This window comes from Salvelinus fontinalis, chromosome 34, assembly GCF_029448725.1.
Source record: "Salvelinus fontinalis isolate EN_2023a chromosome 34, ASM2944872v1, whole genome shotgun sequence".
Lineage (NCBI taxonomy): Eukaryota > Metazoa > Chordata > Actinopteri > Salmoniformes > Salmonidae > Salvelinus > Salvelinus fontinalis.
Genome location: NC_074698.1, coordinates 17,143,650 through 17,163,155, shown reverse-complemented (window position 1 = coordinate 17,163,155; position 19,506 = coordinate 17,143,650). Strand labels below are relative to the sequence as shown.

The following is a 19,506-nucleotide window of genomic DNA, read 5'->3' as shown; positions in this document are numbered from 1 at the left end:
GGTGAATAATTATGCTGTTGTGTTGAAGAGAACATTTGACCATTTTTTTAAAAGAAAATGTATAAAATTATATAAGAATACATGAGTCTGCTATTATTCATTATATAAGGCATTTGCTTTGTGAATGTCCTGGGGACTTTCAGTAGCAACCACCTATGTATTCTCCACAGCAAGTTTACACACAAGTCTACGACCTCAATAAACTCCTAATCTGTGTCAAACTCACTTCATATGTCAGTGTTCCCTATCTAATTCTGAAAGCAAAGGCCACCGTGACACATGCTATCACTGCAGTCCTTGATATAAGGTTTCTGATGAGAATAGTTGATTGGGTTGGAACTGGGTGTCATGTCATTAAGATAAAAAAATAACCACAAAGTTCAACAAGTTTCCAATAGGTTAACAGTTTGTTTTACATAATGAGTCAGACATGTAATGCACAAACAATTAAATATGACTCATACTTAGCTAATAACATATGAAATATGGTATACTTAGCTAATAACATATTAAATATGGCATACTTAGCTAATAACATATGAAATATGGTATACTTAGCTAATAACATATTAAATATGGCATACTTAGCTAATAACATACGAAATATGGCATACTTAGCTAATAACATGGTTTAATTGTACAAGGTTTCTAGATGAAAATATAATCAAATACAGAAATAGCCAAGAAGCAAACTGGTTCAGATCAGTATAGCCTAATGCCTTACTTTTGATTGACTCTTGCCTTTCACTCTCCTTATCATTAACTATCCCTTTGATGTCACAACCCTGCCCCCTTCTCCCAGTCTTATGTCTGACAGCTCTGTGATAAGCATATTATCATCATGCACTGCTATTACTGTTGATAGGTATAATGGCTGTGTATAAGGTGAAATTAAAATTAAACCTACCTCCGGTATTGCCGTAGTAATGTTGGAACTGAGAATGACCCATGTGCTAGAAACATCCACTGCTCTCAAGTACTGTGTGGGCTTTTCATATTACCTCTTTGAATAACGAGGGCAATGTTGGGTTGTAGGTGTACTTATTAACGCTCTGAGACCAACTGTCATGTGATTTATGGGCCATATAAGTAGGGCATTGCTGGAATATGTGTCTGGACTAAGCTGAGCTGCCTGCGTGTCAGCCTGTCTCTCTCACAGTGACCCCCTACCCACCGCCTCAGCCAGGATTCAGTATGTCATTTCATTTCCTTCTGAGGACACATGGGTTGCAGTGGTGGAAAGGTTCCCCAAGGCACTAATGTCATGTCACTTTCTGTTGTTTCACAGAGTGTGGAGAGAGAAAGGGAAGAGAAAAGGGAGAAAAAGAGGTGTAAAGGGATGCATGACAGACACAGTATTAGGCAAGACTGCCTTTTCTTGTGCACCAGACGCATGGAATAATCTGAAATCAATGCTTCATCTAGATATGTTAGTGCCACTGAATTAATTTAAAATATTGATGGGAGACTCTGTTACAGAGGAGTGTAAATGCTTTTTTTTAGACTGGATCACTACTGTGATTATTATTATTTGACCATGCTGGTCATTTATGAACATTTGAACATCTGTCCATGTTCTGTTATAATCTCCACCCGGCACAGCCAGAAGACGACTGACCACCCCTCATAGCCTGGTTCCTCTCTAGGTTTCTTCCTAGGTTTTGGCCTTTCTAGGGAGTTGTTCCTAGCCACCGTGCTTCTACACCTGCATTGCTTGTGTAAGAGTATAACTTTAGACCGTCCCCTCGCCCCGGCACGGGCGCGAACCAGGGACCCTCTGCACACATCAACAACTGACACCCACGAAGCGTCGTTACCCATCGCTCCACAAAAGCCCCGGCCCTTGCAGAGCAAGGGGAAACCCTACTTCAAGTCTCAGAGCAAGTGACGTAACCGATTGAAACGCTATTAGCGCGTACCCGCTAACTAGCTAGCCATTTCACATCTGTTACACTTGCTGTTTTGGGTTTTAGGCTGGGTTTCTGTACAGCACTTTGAGATATCAGCTGATGCAAGAAGGGCTATATAAATACATTTGATTTGATTTGATCTTGTATTGTTGTATGTTTTAATTATGTAATGTATTGATTGTTGCTGTCTTCTTGGCCAGGTTTTCATTGAAAAAGAGTCTCAGTGGGCTTTTCCTGGTTATATAACGGTTAAATAAAATAAATAGATGCACCGCAAATATATTAAGATGGAGCCACTTAAAGGACTTTGAGAACACCCCAGTCTACATATTAACTTAATTATCATTGTTTTAGGTGGCCTATTCAATAAGTCATAAAAGTTTGTTATTTTTATTCACTGTCACATAACCCCACTTCCTGCAATAACATGTCATACCCTCCACCTGTAATTACCCCACGACCTTGACATTGGTCAAAACATTGCAATGATTTTTTCCAGCACCCAACCCAAGAGGTCCAAGCCATCTTGTCTAGCACCCATTCTATCTTTGTATCTGAGACAAGTTGGCATTTTTGCAATTTCTCTTCTCTTATGAACAAAAATGCATTTTAAAACATATTGCAAAATCACTATGTACATATTGTGATACCTTCACCTGGAACTCCGTATCTCTAGCAAATAAAGTTGCAACACAGGCCACTCTAACCTGGAAGTCAACGTCTCCCCATTGTCTTAATATGGTCTTTCCATCGCATTGTCTTAATATGGGCTCCTCGTCCAACCTCTAGTTACCGGTTTCACCCAACCCATACGCTGCTACTCTGTGCTGCTAGTGCGCTGGAGTGTTTGCGCCATCTAGGGAATGAAATATCCAAGTAGACAGTTGTAGTTCCAGTCAGCGAAACAACCAATCATGTGCTTTGAAACTTGAGTATATATTTGGCGTAATTTCCTCTCGTCTTCCTCTTTGGTCGTGTTACAGGTTTCGCGTTGTTTCGTGGTGCGGTGTAAGTTACATTTCATGCTTTTTAATGTCAAACGTCACTTAAATAGACGAAGTAATCAGTGACTATGTGCAGAATGTTTCACATTAGTCTATTTAGATGTTTGAATTTGAATGCTTTATGTGACTTGAAAGTTAACACTAACATGTCGAGTAGACACGTGCCTGACATGCTGTTTAACGCACGGTGTCCTGCCAAGTACACTAGCCAGGCCATTTAATTCTAGGCAATACGCGTAGATGGCCCTATCAACTACAATGTCTGGGCCTGGAATAATTGTTGAATACTTTAAAAAAATATATATATATATACACTTTTGACTCTGGGTCATTATTTTTTCGTTCTCAAGGCAGGGAAAGTTGTCAAGATGTCCGGAAATCTAGATGTCCTTCAAATGAAGGAGGAGGATGTGCTGAAGTTCCTGGCTGCAGGAACCCATCTGGGAGGAACTAACATGGACTTTCAGATGGAACACTACACCTACAAGAGGAAGCGTGATGGTGAGTGTTTGGCAGTCCTTAACGCCCAAAACACTCAGTGGAACAAAACTACTTGTAGTGGTATAAGCCAGTAGTCAACCCACCCAGGTTGTGGAGGGATACTGGTAATGCAGACTGTTGTTCTGGCATAAGCATGCCTGATTTGAGTTTTGTTCTGGGTTTCTGTATAGTATTTTGTGACATTGCCTGATGTATAAAGGGTTTTATAAATACATTTGATTGATATTCAAGGCATTGATGAATAGTTTAAATGTCTGTTTCAATGCTGGGCTGTAACAACAAATGCTTCTGTCCCCTTCAGCTCACAGAACTAGAGTTGACCACTGATTGTTTCTCTCACTAGATGGAGCACATTTGGGCAGGGTAAACTGGACACAGATCTGGGTGTACTGACTGCCCCTTGTCCTCAGGTGTGTACATCATCAACCTGAGGAAGACCTGGGAGAAGCTAATGCTGGCAGCCCGTGCCATTGTTGCCATCGAGAACCCAGCTGACGTCTGTCATCTCCTCCAGGAACACTGGACAGGTACAGCTCCAACTGGCAGTGTATTGGACACGGTGAATAATGAGTGTAACTGGATACTTGCCATGTGTGTTTACCCATCAATTAAACATGTTTCTGTATAGATGTGGCTGCATGCATGCATACAAAGCCTTGCACTGATGTCGGTGTGCAGGTGTCAAATTTTGCTTGAGGGATTGGGCCCGGTGTTTGTTTAAAAAATCAAACAAGTTTGTCATGTGCACCGAATACAACCAGTGTAGACCTTACAGTGAAATGCTTACTTAGAGGCCCTAACCAACAGTGTAATTTGAGTAAAAAAATAGGTGAACAATGGGGAAGTTAAGGAAATAAAAAAACAGTGAATAATAACAGTAGCGAGGCTATATACAGACACAGGTTAGTCGGGGTAATTGAGGTAGTATGTACATGTCTTCAGTCTTCACCAAGGTACCTGCAAGTTTGGACATTTCTGAGCCCTCAACCTCCGATCCAACAGGTCCAAGACGTTCTCAATGGGATTCGGATTCGGGCTCTTCGCTGGCCATGGCAGAACACTGACATTCCTGTCTTGCAGGAAATCGCGCACAGAACGAGCAGTATGGCTGGTGGCATTGTCATGCTGGAGGGTCATGTCAGGATGAGCCTGTAGGAAGGGTACCACATGAGGGAGGAGGATATCTTCCCTGTAACGCACCGCCCCAGACTATGACGGACCCTCCACCTCAATCGATCCTGCTCCAGAGTACAAGCCTCAGTGTAACACTCAATCCTTCGACGATAAATGGGGATTCGACCATCACCCCTGGTGAGACAAGACTGCTGGTTTTGTTACTGTCCTCGCATTGGCAGAGCAAATCAGCTGTTTTAGGTGTCTCACAGTACGGACATTGCCATTTTATTTCCCTGGTCACATCTGCAGTCCTCATGCCTCGAAGCATGTTCACGCAGATGAGCAGGAACCCTGGGCATCTTTCTTTTGGAGTTTTTCAGAGTCAGTAGAAAGGCCTCTAGTGTCCTAGTTTTCATAACTGACCTTAATTGTCTACCGTCTGTAAGCTGTTAGTGTCTTAATGACTGTTCCACAGGTGCATGTTCATAATTGTTTATGGTTCATTGAACAAGCATGGGAAACTGGCTTTAAACCCTTTACAATGAAGAAGTGTGAAGTTATTTGGATATTTATGAATTATCTTTGAAAGACAGGATCCTGAAAAATGGATGTTTATTTATTTTTTGATGAGTTTATGATAAACAGTAATGTAAAAGATGGTTGGTGAGTGGCGGGACATAATGCAGATAGTCCAGGTAGCCAATGTGCACCGTTTAGTCTGGGTAATTGAGGTAGTATGTAGTTATGGTTAAAGTGACTGCATATATGGTAAACAGAGTAGCAGCAGTGTAAAAGAGGGTGTGGGGGGGTTGGGTTGCAAGTAGTCCGGGTAGCCATTTGATCACCTGTTCAGGAGTCTTATGGCTAAGGGGTAAAAAGCTATTGAGAAGCCCTTTTGTCCTTGACTTGGCGCTGCGGTACCGCTTGTCATGCAGTAGAGAGCAGTCTGACTGGGGTGGGTGGAGTCTGACAAGTTTTAGGGTCTTCCTCTGACACCACCTGGTATAGAGATCCTGGATGGCAGGAAGCTTGGCCCCAATGATGTACTGGGCCTTACGCACTACCCTCTAGTGCCTTGCGGTCAGAGGCCGAGCAGTTGCTGTACCAGGCAGTTACATCGAGAGCATCCTGACTGGTTGCAACATCGGTAGGGCTCCCGCACAATGATTTTCGTTTGATAGTGACCTGAGCCACATCAATTCTGCATGCAGTCTAGTGCCACTTGCCTTTAGATTCCAAGGGCGGTGATGGGTGTAACACATGCTGTCAGCAGCTAGGTCGCTAATAGACTTTCATATACATTTTTGTAGAGAGCTGTGCTGAAGTTTGCCTCGGCCACTGGTGCCACCATCTTCCACGGTCGTTTCACCCCCGGGGGCACCGCCTCCTAATCGTAACGGACCCTCGTGCCGACCACCAGCCCCTGACTGAAGCCTCTTAAGTCAACATCCCCACCATTGCCCTGTGCAACACTGACTCCCCACTCCCCACTATGTCGACATCGCCATCCCCTGCAACAACACGGTTAGACTGCTTTGCCCTCATACACTTAAAACCTACATGAGTTTCCTGGTTGATGTTTGTCTTGCACACCGTTAGAGCCCGGCACAGTCCTGTCAGTGTGGTGCTGGGTGTAGGATGTGTGCTACAGAAACGCAGTGCCTCTTTTCTCCCCTTGCTCCATTCGTGTGTAAGAGGGAGGGGGACTTGGGTATAGGCCTTGCTACATGTTTCTGTAAAAGACAAATGTTCTAGTCTCATTGGTGTAGTGTGTCATGGTTTGATCTGTGCTCCAGGGTCACCACTCTGTGGGTCTGATGTGGTGGATGCTGTCCAGGGAGGTGCTGAGGATGAGGGGCACCATCTCCAGGGAGCACCCCTGGGAGGTCATGCCTGATCTCCTGAGGAGGTAAGAAGCAGGCCTTTTAGACGCATACTTTAACCATTATATACCAAATTTACTGGTAGGGCATGTTTACCTTCTCAGCAGTAATGGATCTTCAATGTTCTGTTCGCCTACTTAGCCTGCCGCTCATTGTTTTCCCTGGCAGATTGAGAAGGAGGAACAGGCTGAGAAAGCTGTTGGAAAGGAGTTCCAGGGAGAGTGTATTGCTCCAGCAGCTGAGTTCACCCAGCCTGAGTTGGCTGACTGGTCTGAGGGAATGGCTGTGCCCTTCCAGCAGTTGTCTGCGGGTAAGGAAAGTAAAGATGTGGTTTCTGGTTCCACTATGCTGAGACTTGGTTTTAGTTTCTTGACTGATGCACTTGGCAGCATTTTCTACATCTAATTTTGAGTTGGATGTAAATGACTCTTGGTACTTCAGGACCTATCAAATGTGTTTGTCTGAAAGGTCTCATGTTTAGGTGTAATCCTAATTGAGTTTCCGCTTGTCTTTCAGCTGCTGCTCCTGCCAAGCCAGCTGCTGAGGGGTTCACTGGTGAGTGTTGAGCGTAACATCGGCCTCCCTCTAATTGATGCACCATAATTGTCATCAGTCGGGTTGGTTGTTTAACCTACTCAAATAAACAGAAATTTATGATTGTTGGTCATGTATTTGCTCCTCTTCAATGTTTTCTCTTGTAGAGGACTGGAGTGCCCAGCCAGCCACTGAGGATTGGTCAGCTGCCCCTACTGCCCAGGCCTCTGGAGTGCTGCTTGGTCCTAAGTAATAGTGGCCTGATGTTTGACAGTACAATAAGTAGCTTTTTTGTTGTACAAACTGACCCCTGACAATTTAAACGCTACAGTGTAGTAGGCAAGTGACCTTAACAGCAATACTACATAAATATTAACACAACTGTTATGCTTACATTTCACATTGAAAGAACTTACTAACATTTAATTACACTGTTGCCTTGTTGAGCCCTCTTAATGCTGACAAAAGGGGTAAAGCTCTTTAATTACACTGTTGGGTGATTCTGCCCTGCAAGCTTTCAGAAATTAAAACTTACTGAAAAACCTTTTTACCAGTTGTCTATGATTTGTCTAGAAATAATATCTCATAGCTGTGATTGTACTATTCAGGAATTTATTTCTCAGACACCTATAGACAAATGTAATTTCCATCATGTCATTAGACATCAATTTTAGTTGAAAATTAAATAATACAATTTAACACTACTTATACATTTGTACATGAACTTGTATGTATTAAGTGGTTAAGGGTTTCATAACTCAACATGATGCCTAAATGTATAAACTTGACCTTATGATAGCTGAAAACATTAATGAAAAATAAGATGTTTCCGCCAAACATTTTAACTTTGATTTCCTGATCTAAAACAAATCATACTCATGTACATCATATGGGTGAGGTGGAGATGTATTTAAAAAAAAAAAAAAAAATGGGCCATGCTCAAGGAAGTAGGCCTGTTTTTTTTTTTAGAGATGGGCCCAGATTGTGGAGGGTGCACAGAATCACTGAAGTGAATTGCCTGGATTTCATTGAATTTACACAGGTAGTTCTCCACAAAGTCAATATGCACGATCTCATTCTGCAATTTTGTCTTTAAATTCTCTGGAGTATTGGTGTCAAATGTATATAAGTGTTACCCACAACTTCTCTAGTATAGTGTGCCACCTTTTATTTTACTGTCAAATGTACAGACACCTACATGTTTCCATCTGTCTTTTTTTCTCCAGCTTTGATTTTCCACTACAACCACCATGTCTTCTCACCAGCATCAAATGCATATGTTTTAAGTTCTTGGTTGGCAAAGGGAGCACTCTGTACATGCACTCTTCAGGTTCTCACAGCACAGACTCAAGCTGCAGCTGATCACTTTATTGTAGTTTTTCCACCATCAACTGGGGGTTGGTGTGGGTTTAGCAGAGACGTGTCCCTATCATGGACTGTTGGCTTGACAACCCAAAAGGAAGTATTTTGCAGAGTTCATAGGACATTTTAATCTCTGAATATTCCCTCTTAAAATGATTAAGTTTCTGAATTGTGCCATTCACGAAGTGCTTCTGCTGGTTTCATTCCTCTTTCCATGTTGCTCTACTGTTATCCCGTTCATAAAATCTAGTGATTTTCTCTTCTGTAGCTGTTCCAAAGCTTTTTCCTGGAGTATTGAAGACTTGTTGGTCTGTTAATTTGCACTCCTTACTTTTGCTGAAAATCCAAATTCTCTGTTTGCAGCTTTGACCAGGCCATACTTTTTCAGGATGTTGCCTCTGAGCAATTTTGAAGCCACTTGTTTGTCCTTGGCACTGCACATGTTTTGATACTATTGCTTTAACTCTGCAATGGCATTTTGAAACAAAAACCTTCAAGTTCTTCAGTTCCCATATTTGCGGTTTTGTCTTTGGGGTTCTTGTCTCCATTTTCTATCAGTTTATCATACTTTTTTTGTATTTCTCAGCTTTCAGTAAAGCTTTATCAAGTTTGACATTTGTCTTTCAAATATGTTTTTGAGTGACCTCTTCCAAACTGTCCTTCCAGCAAGTATTTTACTTCTCATTCCTGTTTCAGACGATGAGGAAGGGGTTTCAGGGTGTTTGTCAGGGGCAGGTAAGTTAGGGGCATGTATGCTGCCCTCTGGCTGGAAGTCATCTGGTGATTAAGGTGGTGTGTTGCCTGATAGGTAGGTTTCCATTGCAACGGTTGTCTTGAACGTCTGCTGTTCTGTTTGTTGCATTTCCATTGCTTTCTCTTGCCGCTTTGTTCTCGTTTTTGTTAGCTCAGATTTCCCGTTTTTCTTTCAGCGTCTTTCCCTGTATTTTTGCAGATGTTCCTGGTTTTGTGTAGGATCTTTGTTTCTATGGCCGTCTTCATGTGGCATCTTCTAAAAACAAAGGAAAATAAGCTCTCAACTTTTACACACCTTGGAGCAATTTCTAGATTAAATGATTTTGAAACATGATTTAAAAAGCATAAAATAAAACATGTTTTTGTTATTTCCAAGACATTCAGTCATTTCAACCACAGTGCCTTGCAAAGTATGCATCCCCCTTGGCGTTCCTATATGGTTACATTATAACCTGTAATTTGAATAGATTTTTTATTTGGATTTCATGTAATAGTCCAAATTTGTGAAATGAAAGTTACTTTTTTTTCCAAACACAAATAATTACAAACGGAAAAGTACTGGGTGCATATGTAATCACCCCCTTTGCTATGAAGCACCTAAATAAGATATGGTGCAACCAATTACCTTCAGAAGTCACAATTAGTCAGATTGCACACAGGTGGACTTAAGTGTCACATATGTATGTATGTGTATATATATATATATATATATATATATACACACACACTGCTCAAAAAAATAAAGGGAACACTTAAACAACACAATGTAACTCCAAGTCAATCACACTTCTGTGAAATCAAACTGTCCACTTAGGAAGCAACACTGATTGACAATACATTTCACATGCTGTTGTGCAAATAGAATAGACAAAAGGTGGAAATTATAGGCAATTAGCAAGACACCCCCAAAAAAGGAGTGATTCTGCAGGTGGTGACCACAGACCACTTCTCAGTTCCTATGCTTCCTGGCTGATGTTTTGGTCACTTTTGAATGCTGGCGGTGCTCTCACTCTAGTGGTAGCATGAGACGGAGTCTACAACTCACACAAGTGGCTCAGGTAGTGCAGTTCATCCAGGATGGCACATCAATGCGAACTGTGGCAAAAAGGTTTGCTGTGTCTGTCAGCGTAGTGTCCAGAGCATGGAGGCCCTACCAGGAGACAGGCCAGTACATCAGGAGACGTGGAGGAGGCCGTAGGAGGGCAACAACCCAGCAGCAGGACCGCTATCTCCGCCTTTGTGCAAGGAGGTGCACTGCCAGAGCCCTGCAAAATGACCTCCAGCAGAATCCCTTGGGGGAGGGTGAATAAGTGATGCATGCTCAAGTTCTGTTTTTATGTCTTTCTATTTCTCAAAAAATATTTTGCATCTTCAAAGTGGTAGGCATGTTGTGTAAATCAAATGATACAACACCCCCCCCCCCCCAAATAATTTTTAATTCAGGTTGTAAGGCAACAAAATAAGGAAAATGCCAAGGTTTGTGGACACTTTCGCGAGCCATTGTAAGTTTGTGATGGAAATGACTTGGATGGAAATGACACTTCTACAGTTTTTGGAGAAAAATGACAGACTGCTTAGCATGCTTTGGTTAGTGTTAGAGTTAGCATATAGTTTACACAAAACACAAAATAAATGTAAAAAATCTAAATTCTACCACAAAGTAAAGAAATTATGGCCTGTTCGGAATTGACTGATAATAAAAAATATTCTCTACACCAGCAATATTTACCTTGAGTTTTCTTCAACTTCTGGACAGCACACCTGGAACAACTGTCCACTGCAGCCATATGCTTCAGTGTTCCAATATGTTTCCATGGTAACTAAATTAACATTCTCTCGACCAAACTTTATTTATGAGGAATTTTTCCCCCAGTGGCAGAAATGACACCACTACCAAAGGACAGGTGTATTTTGTGCAGTGGTGGAAAAAGTACCCAATTATTATACATGAGTAAAAGTTTTATTAAATGACTCAAAGTAAAATGACTCAAGTAAAAGTAAGAAGTACAACTCCAACACTAAGACATAATTTCAAAATGAAGCATTTGTGTTAGAGTGCCAGTTCCGAGGCAGTAGGGATGTTCTCTTGACAAATGTGTGAATTGGACTATTTTCCTGTCCTGCTAAGCATTCGAAATGTAACGAGTACTTTTGGGTATCAGGGAAAATGTATAGAGTAAAAAGTACATTGTTTTCTTTAGTGATGTAGTGAAGTAAAATTAAAAGTTGTCAAAAATATAAATAGTAAAGTACAGGTACCCCCAAAAATTACTTAAGTAAAAATACTTTCAAGTACTACTTAAGTACTTTACACCACTGATTTTGTGAAAATATAAAGGGCATACTCACAATAAATATTGATAAAGATTTTATTTAATTGACTCTCTCTACTAGATAACAATATATAATTAAGCAATAAGGCATGGGGGATGTGGTATATGGCCAATATACCACGGCTAAGGGCTGTTCTTAGGACGACGCATCATGGATTGTCTGGACACAGCCCTTAGCCGTGGTATATTGGCCATATACCACAAACCCCCGAGGTACCTTATGCTATTATAAACTGATTACCAACGTAATTAGAGCAGTAAAAATGAAGGTTTTGTCATACATGTGGTATAGGGTCTTATATACCACTGCTGTCAGCCAATCAGCATTCAGGGCTTGACCCACCCAGTTTATAATGTGTAATTATTCATGTTTTCTCATAGAAAAACATAGTAGAAGCTCAAAACTATGGATGTTTTTATTCTTTATATGTTAAGTTCACACTACAATCACCCCAGATTTTTTATATTAATAAAATCCTCCAAAATTACCCCGAGGACATAGTCACCGTTAGCTGCAGAATCACCCTGTTACATCATATTGGGAGAAGTGGTACAATTTTCAACCACTGAGAAATCTGCTATTCCTCATCTGCTGTGATGATGAATGGATGTGAGACTTTATGTTCATTTATAAGACAAGCGTGTGTAATAGTGTTAGCAGTATAAAACCTTCGTGTTTTTTGGCATACTGGCCATGCGTCTATAATTCACTTTCTTCAACTTCACCTTTAAACACAGTGATAAACCAGTAGGCTAGGGAGGAGCAAAGACTGTGGGGACGTTGCTTGGCGACAAGAGCTCCCATGCTTGTCAACAGCTATCTGTTACACTAGCTGGTTAGCATATATTTCTTGATTAGAAAAACATGTATCTTGTCTGATTATCTGAGCGCTGTTACTGTGCTTTCGTGACGACTAACTCCATTGGCCATGGTAAGTGTTTGCTTTACTGAATGCAGCTACGCTAACGTAACGTTCGCTAACATTAACGTACTGTTAGCTAGCTAGCTATTGAACCTTTGTTTGGTAGTCTATGCAATTTAGAATTAACGTTAGGTTAGCTACCACACGAAGAAGTCTGTAAACATTTCCGTGCTGGATGATTATTATATATTTTTTGTTGCAGAAATCTAACGTTACCTAGCACGCCAGCCTGGTCTCATAGATTAGACCGTAACATACGTAACAGTACACTTAAATCCGCGATACTGAAATTAGTATATTATGTTTGGTATGGTTACTTAGGTTGTATGGTTACATAGTGTATGTTTAGCAAATTCGTAACATATCATCCGAAATGGGTGATGTATTAATTTGAGGTTGTCCATTTCATACGTAACATATATATCTAAATGGAGTGTCTTTGATTTACATAGAGAATAATACGAAATGCTTTGAGACCAGGTTGCAGCCCAGCCACAGGTTTGAGGCAAGTAACTAGTTGGATGGGCCCTTAGTAATTATGGCTGGCTCTGTTGTGGACAGCATCGGCTGTGGAGTTCTATATAATTTTCATATTCATTCTCTCAGATTCTGTCCAGATTAAAGCCAGCAGCTGTTGGTGGGGAGATCCCAGTAAGTAAGAAGATAAAAGAAAAAAAGTCACCGCTTGTGGAGGACTTCCTAATTCAAAGAGACTATCTGGGGGCCATTACGTTGTTGGAGGTAAATGCCATTCTGGCTGCATGCCTTCTGAAGTGTGACATATAGGTTTATAGAGCTGTTATATGTTTGAACAATGCAGTGCTTACTTTACTGTCTGCGAAATATGATGCTCATCGTATCAATATGGTTCAATTTGCTCAGTTTCAGCGCAATGTTGGCGAGCGAGGGGAGGATGCAGACCTGTGGTTGGCCTACTGTGCTTTCCACCTTGGTGACTACAAGAGAGCCATGGAGGTTTGAAAACCTTTATTGAATTCAGTAACATTGGTTTGGATGTGTGAAAGTATTTTCCTGTTTTTGATTTGTGAGACATGAACTAATACCTATGTGTCTATTCCTTCCTCAGGAATACAAGGCCCTGACAGACAAACCAGACTGCCGCCCGGATGTGTGGGTCTACCTGGCCTGTACTCTCTTCTTCCTGGGGCTTTACAAAGAAGCAGAGGAGGCTTCACGCAAGGGTACCTCATCCACCTTGTTCCCTATTCTCACATTTTGTTGCTTTATTAGAAAAGGTGATATGGAAAATTAAAGACCTTTTCTCACTGACCTTATGTGCTTCCTCTACCTCTTTCAGCCCCTAAATGCCAGCTGCAGAATCGACTACTGTTCCATTTGGCTCACAAGGTCAGCTTTCACCCTTATCTCTCACTCATTCATTCAGTGCTATGGTACCAAACAACTTAAATAACAGAATTAATTCTATTATACCTTTATTTCTGGTCTATTTCTTTTTTTCTCTCCCAGTTCAATGATGAGAAGCAGCTGATGGGTTTCCACCAGGAGTTGGAGGATGTGACAGAGGATCAGCTCAGCCTGGCCTCCATCCACTACATGCGCTCCCACTACCAGGAGGCCATCGACATCTACAAACGCATCCTGCTGCAGAACAGGTGACAGGCAACAGAATGCACCACAGAGTGACAGAGACACCGGGCAACACTCCAAATGTAATCCTGACACAAATGGGAGTAGCGGCACAGACTATGAGAGGGGGAGTTAGAGAGGGAGTGGAGGGAGGGAGAGTGATAGTTTCCCTGTGTTGAGACAGAGAGAAGATAACGGAGACTGGAGAGGAGGATAGTGACTGCTTATGCAGGTGAGAGGGTGGGAAAGAGCGATTCATTGTACCTACTGTGAGTCGGTGGAGCTCATGCGCTGTTCATACTGTGTCTGCTGCAGAGACTTCCTGGCCCTGAATGTGTATGTGGCTCTGTGCTACTACAAGCTGGACTACTACGATGTGTCCCAGGAGGTGCTGGCTGTTTACCTGCAGAGTGTCCCAGACTCCACCATTGCTCTCAACCTCAAGGCCTGCAACCACTTCAGGCTCTACAACGGAAAAGCAGCAGAGGTAACGCTACTTGACAAGAGAGTCCTGAGCAAATAATTCTCAAAATGAAACCTTGTTTGTCTGAATGTTGCTTTGTTAATGTTTGTAAGGCTTCAGTCAGTGACTCCGCAATGTACAACATTGTAGTATTAAACAACAAAAATCACATTTTCCTTCTCTCAGACTGAGCTGAAAAACCTGATAGATATCTCCTCCAGCTCCTTTGAGTTTGCCAAGGAGTTAATCCGACACAACCTGGTGAGAGTCATGATTTATCAGCCTAGGGAACATAGCAGTTTTGCACCTCACGTGTGTAGCAGCATGCAAGCAAATTACCCTTTTTGATTCTTTCTCTGGTGTTCAGGTGGTGTTTCGTAGCGGGGAGGGGGCCTTGCAAGTGCTGCCTGCACTGATTGATGTCATTACTGAGGCTCGTCTCAATCTGGTCATCTACTACCTCAGACAAGGTGGGCTGCCACTTTTATTACTGACTAGCCAATGTAACGATAACTGATTGATAACTAAGTGTGTTTTTTTTACTGTTAGTATATGGATAGTGATTTTATTTTTCTCAGATGATGTCCAGGAGTCCTACCAGCTCATCAAAGACTTAGAACCCACCACACCACAGGTTCATTCCTCTATTTCCATTCACCATTTCCAGATTTCACTCCCTCCCTTATTTTTTCATCCCGCCTATCATTCGTCTCCTGCCCCTCAGCTATTTTAGGGTCCAGTAATCTTACCTTCTCTTCCCTGCTCTCCCTTTTCCTCTTCCTCCTTCTACAAGGATAGTGTAGTTTGCGGTGTAGTTCTGCGTTTGCAGGGTAGTCATTTGTGGTAGGCGGTTGTGTATTAACCTCCCCCTTTCTCTCTCTTTCTCTCTTTCTCAGGTTCAGGGCAGTGTTAGTCTTAATGTACATCAGCGTACAGTAAGTGTGTGTGTGCAGCCAGCTCTCTCTCGCCATCTCCCCCTCTTTCCCTATCCTCCTCCTCTCTTTGCCAGGGTTAGTGCAGCCCTAGCCATGAACTCAATGGATTGTGGTGTATGGTAAGTGCATATGTGCTGTAACCTTTCCCTGACTTTTTTTCAGGAGTACATCTTGAAGGGGGTTGTGAATGCTGCACTCGGACAGGAGATGGGGTCGGTGAGTACCAGAGATGCAGTTAGTTACTACACTGAACAAAAATATAAGCGCAACATGTAAAGTGTTGTTCCCTTGTTTCATGAGCTTTCTGTGCACAAATGTGTTTACATCTTAGTGAGCATTTCTCCTTTGCCAAGATAATCCATCTACCTGACAGGTGTGGCATATCAAGAAGCTGATTCATTTAAACAGCATGCTCAATGACACAGGTGCACTTTGGGCTGGGGACAATAAAAGGCCACACTAAAATGTGCCGTTTTGTCACACAACACACTGCCACATATTTCTCAAGTTTTGAGGGAGCGTGAAATTGGCATGGTGACTGCAGAAATGTCCAGGAGTTGTTGCCAGAGAATTGAATGTTTATTTCTCTATCATAAACCGCCGCCAATGTCGTTTTTAGAGAATTCGGCAGTACATCTAACTGGCCTCACAACTGCAGACCACGTGTACGGCGTCATGTGGGCGAATGGTTTGCTGATGTCAACGTTGTGAACAGAGTGCCCCATGGTGGCGGTGGGGTTATGGTATGGACAGGCATAAGCTACGGACGACGAACACAATTGCATTTTATTGATGGTAATTTGAATGCACAGAGATAACGTGACGAGATCCTGAGGCCCATTGTTGTACAATTCATCAGCCTCCATCACTTCATGTTTCAGCATGATAATGCCCGGCCCCATGTCGGAAGTATCTGTACACAATCCCTAGAAGCTGAAAATGTCCCAGTTCTACCATGGCCTGCATAGTCACCAGACATGTCACCCATTGAGCATGTTTGGGATGCTCTGAATTAATGTGTAGGACAGCGTGTTCCAGTTCCCACCAATATCCAGAAACTTCACACAGCCATTGAAGATGAGTGAGAGAACATTCCACAGGCCACAATCAACAGCCTGATCAACTCTATGCGAACGAGATGTGTTGTGCTGCATGAGGCAAATAGTGGTCACACCATAATGACTGGTTTTCTGATCCATGCCCCAACCTCTTTTGAAGGTACCTGTGACACAGATGCATATCTGTATTTATTGCAATTGACTGATTTCCTTATATGAACTGTAACTCAGTAAAATCTTTGAAATTGTTGCGTTTTATATTTTTGTTCAGTGTATATATAACTATAGATTCATGTACAGTATATCTATAGTTGTGCCTTGATACCCGCCTGATTTTGTTTGTGTGACATTATCATGTTATTTTTCCATTACAGAGAGATCATCTGAAGATTGCTCAGCAGTTTTTCCAGCTGGTTGGTGGCTCAGCTAGCGAATGTGGTGAGTGCTCCTCCAGGTATTTAAAATACTGACTAGAATTACATTTTTGTACTGCACTAATTCAATGGTAAATACGTGCTTACTTTAACAATTCCTTTCCCTGTGTATTAGACACCATCCCTGGCAGACAGTGCATGGCTTCTTGTTTCTTTCTGCTCAGGCAGTTTGAGGATGTGCTTATCTACCTCAACTCTGTCAAGGTAAGCACAGCGTAATACCATGACACACATTTGTGTCCACATAGAATATTGACGTTCTATAATTATCATTCTTCAATGGATTCTAAATACTCTAAACTCTCATTGCTCACAGAGTTACTTCTACAACGATGACGCCTTCAACTTCAACTATGCACAGGCCAAAGCTGCTGTTGGCAACTACAGGGAGGCAGAGGAGGTAAAACCTTGACATGTACTTTTGGGATTATTTGATGTCATTTTGTTAACTTTTTCACTGATACGGATGTATGTGTTTTATTGTCTGTTAAGTGTGTGCTTTCTCTTTATCTCCCAGATTTTCCTGTTGATTCAGAATGACAAGAACAAGAGTGACTATGTGTACCTGAGCTGGCTGGCACGCTGCTGTATGTTCTCCTTCTCATTAAACGATGTAAACATTTGCTGGTATAACACTGTGTGGTTGTTCTATTGTTGTCAATGAACCCTGTTGTCCTATTTAGACATTATGAACCAGAAGGCCCGTCTGGCCTGGGAGCTCTACATGAAGATGGAGACCTCAGCAGAGTCCTTCAGCCTCTTGCAGCTCATTGCAAATGATTGCTACAAGGTTACTCTCCTTTATTAATTCCAAAATCACTCAACTTCCTAAATGTTTAATTTCCCCATCAGGACAGAAGTTATTTCATTCTGAGAGCACTTGCACCAGTGGTGGAAAAAGTACCCAATTGTCATACTTGAGTAAAAGTGAAGATGCCTTTTAATAGAAAATGACTCAAGTAAAAGTCACCCAGTAAAATACTTGAGTAAAAGTCTAGAAGTATTTGGTTTTAAATATACTTAAGTATTAAAAGTAAATGCAATTTCTAAAAAAGACTTGTGTATCAAAAAAAGAAAAGTATAAAGAATTTCAAATTCCTTATATTAAGCAAAGCAGATGGACACTTTTTCTAGATTTTTTTAATTTACAGATAGCCAGGGGCACACTCCAACATTCAGACATCATTTACAAACGAAGCATGTGTTTATTGAGTCCACCAGATCAGAGGCAGTAGGCATGACCAGGGATGTTCTCTTGATAAGTATATGAATTCAAAATGTAACGAGTACTTTTGGTTGTCAGAGAAAATGTATGGAGTAAAAAGTACATAATTTTCTTTAGGAATGTGGTAAAGTAAAAGTAGTCAAAAATATAAATAGTAAAGTACAGATACCCCAAAAAACTACTTAAGTACTTTACACCACTGATTTGCACCATGTGTAACTCTTCTCTCTCATCTACAGATGGGCCAGTTCTACTACTCAGCAAAGGCATTTGATGTCTTGGAGAGATTGGACCCCAACCCTGAGTACTGGGAGGGCAAAAGGGGAGCCTGTGTGGGTATCTTTCAGCTAATTTTGGCAAGCAGAGAACCCAGGTAGGTACCATGTCTACCTTAGCAATCTATTGGATTGATTGGATTAAACGGGTGTCCTGACTCTCTGAGGTCATTAAAAGATCCCATGGCATTTATCGTAAGAGTAGGGGTGTTAACCCCGGTGTCCTGGCTAAATTCCCAATCTGGCCCTCAAACCATCATGGTCACCTAATAATCCCCAGTTTACAATTGGCTCATTCATCCCCCTCCTCTCCCCTGTAACTATTCCCCAGGTCGTTGCTGCAAATGAGAACGTGTTCTCAGTCAACTTACCTGGTAAAATAACGGTAAAATAAATAAATAAAAAATATAGGATCATGAATGTCACCACTTTGTATAGCGTTGAAATAATCTGTCCTCAGCTCAGTGACCTAACACATTTTTTTGACATGATGGGCTGTATTTTGCATTGCTGAAGTCTAACAATGTGAGTTTTTATGTTACCATAATGTGCTCAATTTTGTGTATTTTACAGGGAGGCTTTGAGGGAAGTGCTGCCCTTGCTGAGGAACACTGGGAATCCTCAGGTGGAATACATAATCAGGATTCTGAAGAAATGGGCCAAGGACAACAGGGTTTCTCTGTGATGTTATCATTCCGTACTTAAGAATGCAAAGCTTATATGAAGAAAAGGGTCCTTTGGGCAAACTGACAGTCAAATGCAAAAATTCACCATAAGTGCCAGTTTGTTCATTATTCATTCATCTCTTTCCTGTTTGTTATTTTGCTAGTACATTGTATTGGTGACGTTTTTCTGCACATTTATTCTGTACATATTTGCCTATGTGAATAAATATTAAAATCTTATACCACATCTGTGCTTTTATTATCTCTGGCCTTGACATAACGTTTTAGAGCACATAAAGACCAGTCCTTATCATGCATATACAGAAATATAAAACATTAGAATTTGTTGGTTTCAATGCATATTTTCTAATGAACGGTAGGTAGTCCTGTGTTTCGGTGCGTTCAGTCCAGATAAAAGTGTTCAAGGAACCTCGTCTAAACATCCCGCGTGCCAGAGTCAGGGAACAATCAATTCTCTGTATTCGCGCTAGTATGCAAAGTGGGCGGTTCTTGAGGGCGTTCTC

The 19,506-nt window shown here is 41.6% G+C and overlaps 1 protein-coding gene and 1 pseudogene across 4 annotated transcripts; both read left to right on the top strand.

Moving 5' to 3' along the window:
- Nucleotides 1–2,813: 2,813 nt before the first annotated feature.
- Nucleotides 2,814–7,494, top strand: LOC129833336 (40S ribosomal protein SA-like; annotated as a pseudogene).
- Nucleotides 7,495–11,930: 4,436 nt separating this feature from the next.
- LOC129833335 (intraflagellar transport protein 56) lies at nucleotides 11,931–19,222 on the top strand. 4 transcript variants are annotated; one of them, XM_055897856.1, is made up of 20 exons: nucleotides 11,931–12,328; nucleotides 12,926–13,060; nucleotides 13,202–13,294; nucleotides 13,407–13,521; nucleotides 13,638–13,687; nucleotides 13,808–13,953; nucleotides 14,112–14,159; nucleotides 14,243–14,414; nucleotides 14,577–14,651; nucleotides 14,758–14,860; nucleotides 14,969–15,024; nucleotides 15,287–15,325; nucleotides 15,488–15,541; nucleotides 16,758–16,821; nucleotides 16,933–17,021; nucleotides 17,134–17,217; nucleotides 17,335–17,404; nucleotides 17,501–17,607; nucleotides 18,282–18,415; nucleotides 18,891–19,222. In XM_055897856.1, exons 1-20 carry the CDS (start codon nucleotides 12,326–12,328, stop codon nucleotides 19,000–19,002), a joined length of 1,749 nt encoding a protein of 582 aa, XP_055753831.1. In that variant the 5' UTR covers nucleotides 11,931–12,325; the 3' UTR covers nucleotides 19,003–19,222. The 4 variants fall into 4 exon arrangements, with proteins under 4 accessions (XP_055753831.1, XP_055753832.1, XP_055753833.1 ...); XM_055897857.1 differs by lacking the exon at nucleotides 15,287–15,325; XM_055897858.1 differs by lacking the exon at nucleotides 14,112–14,159 and having other exon boundaries at nucleotides 11,932–12,328.
- The last annotated feature ends 284 nt before the right edge of the window (nucleotides 19,223–19,506 follow it).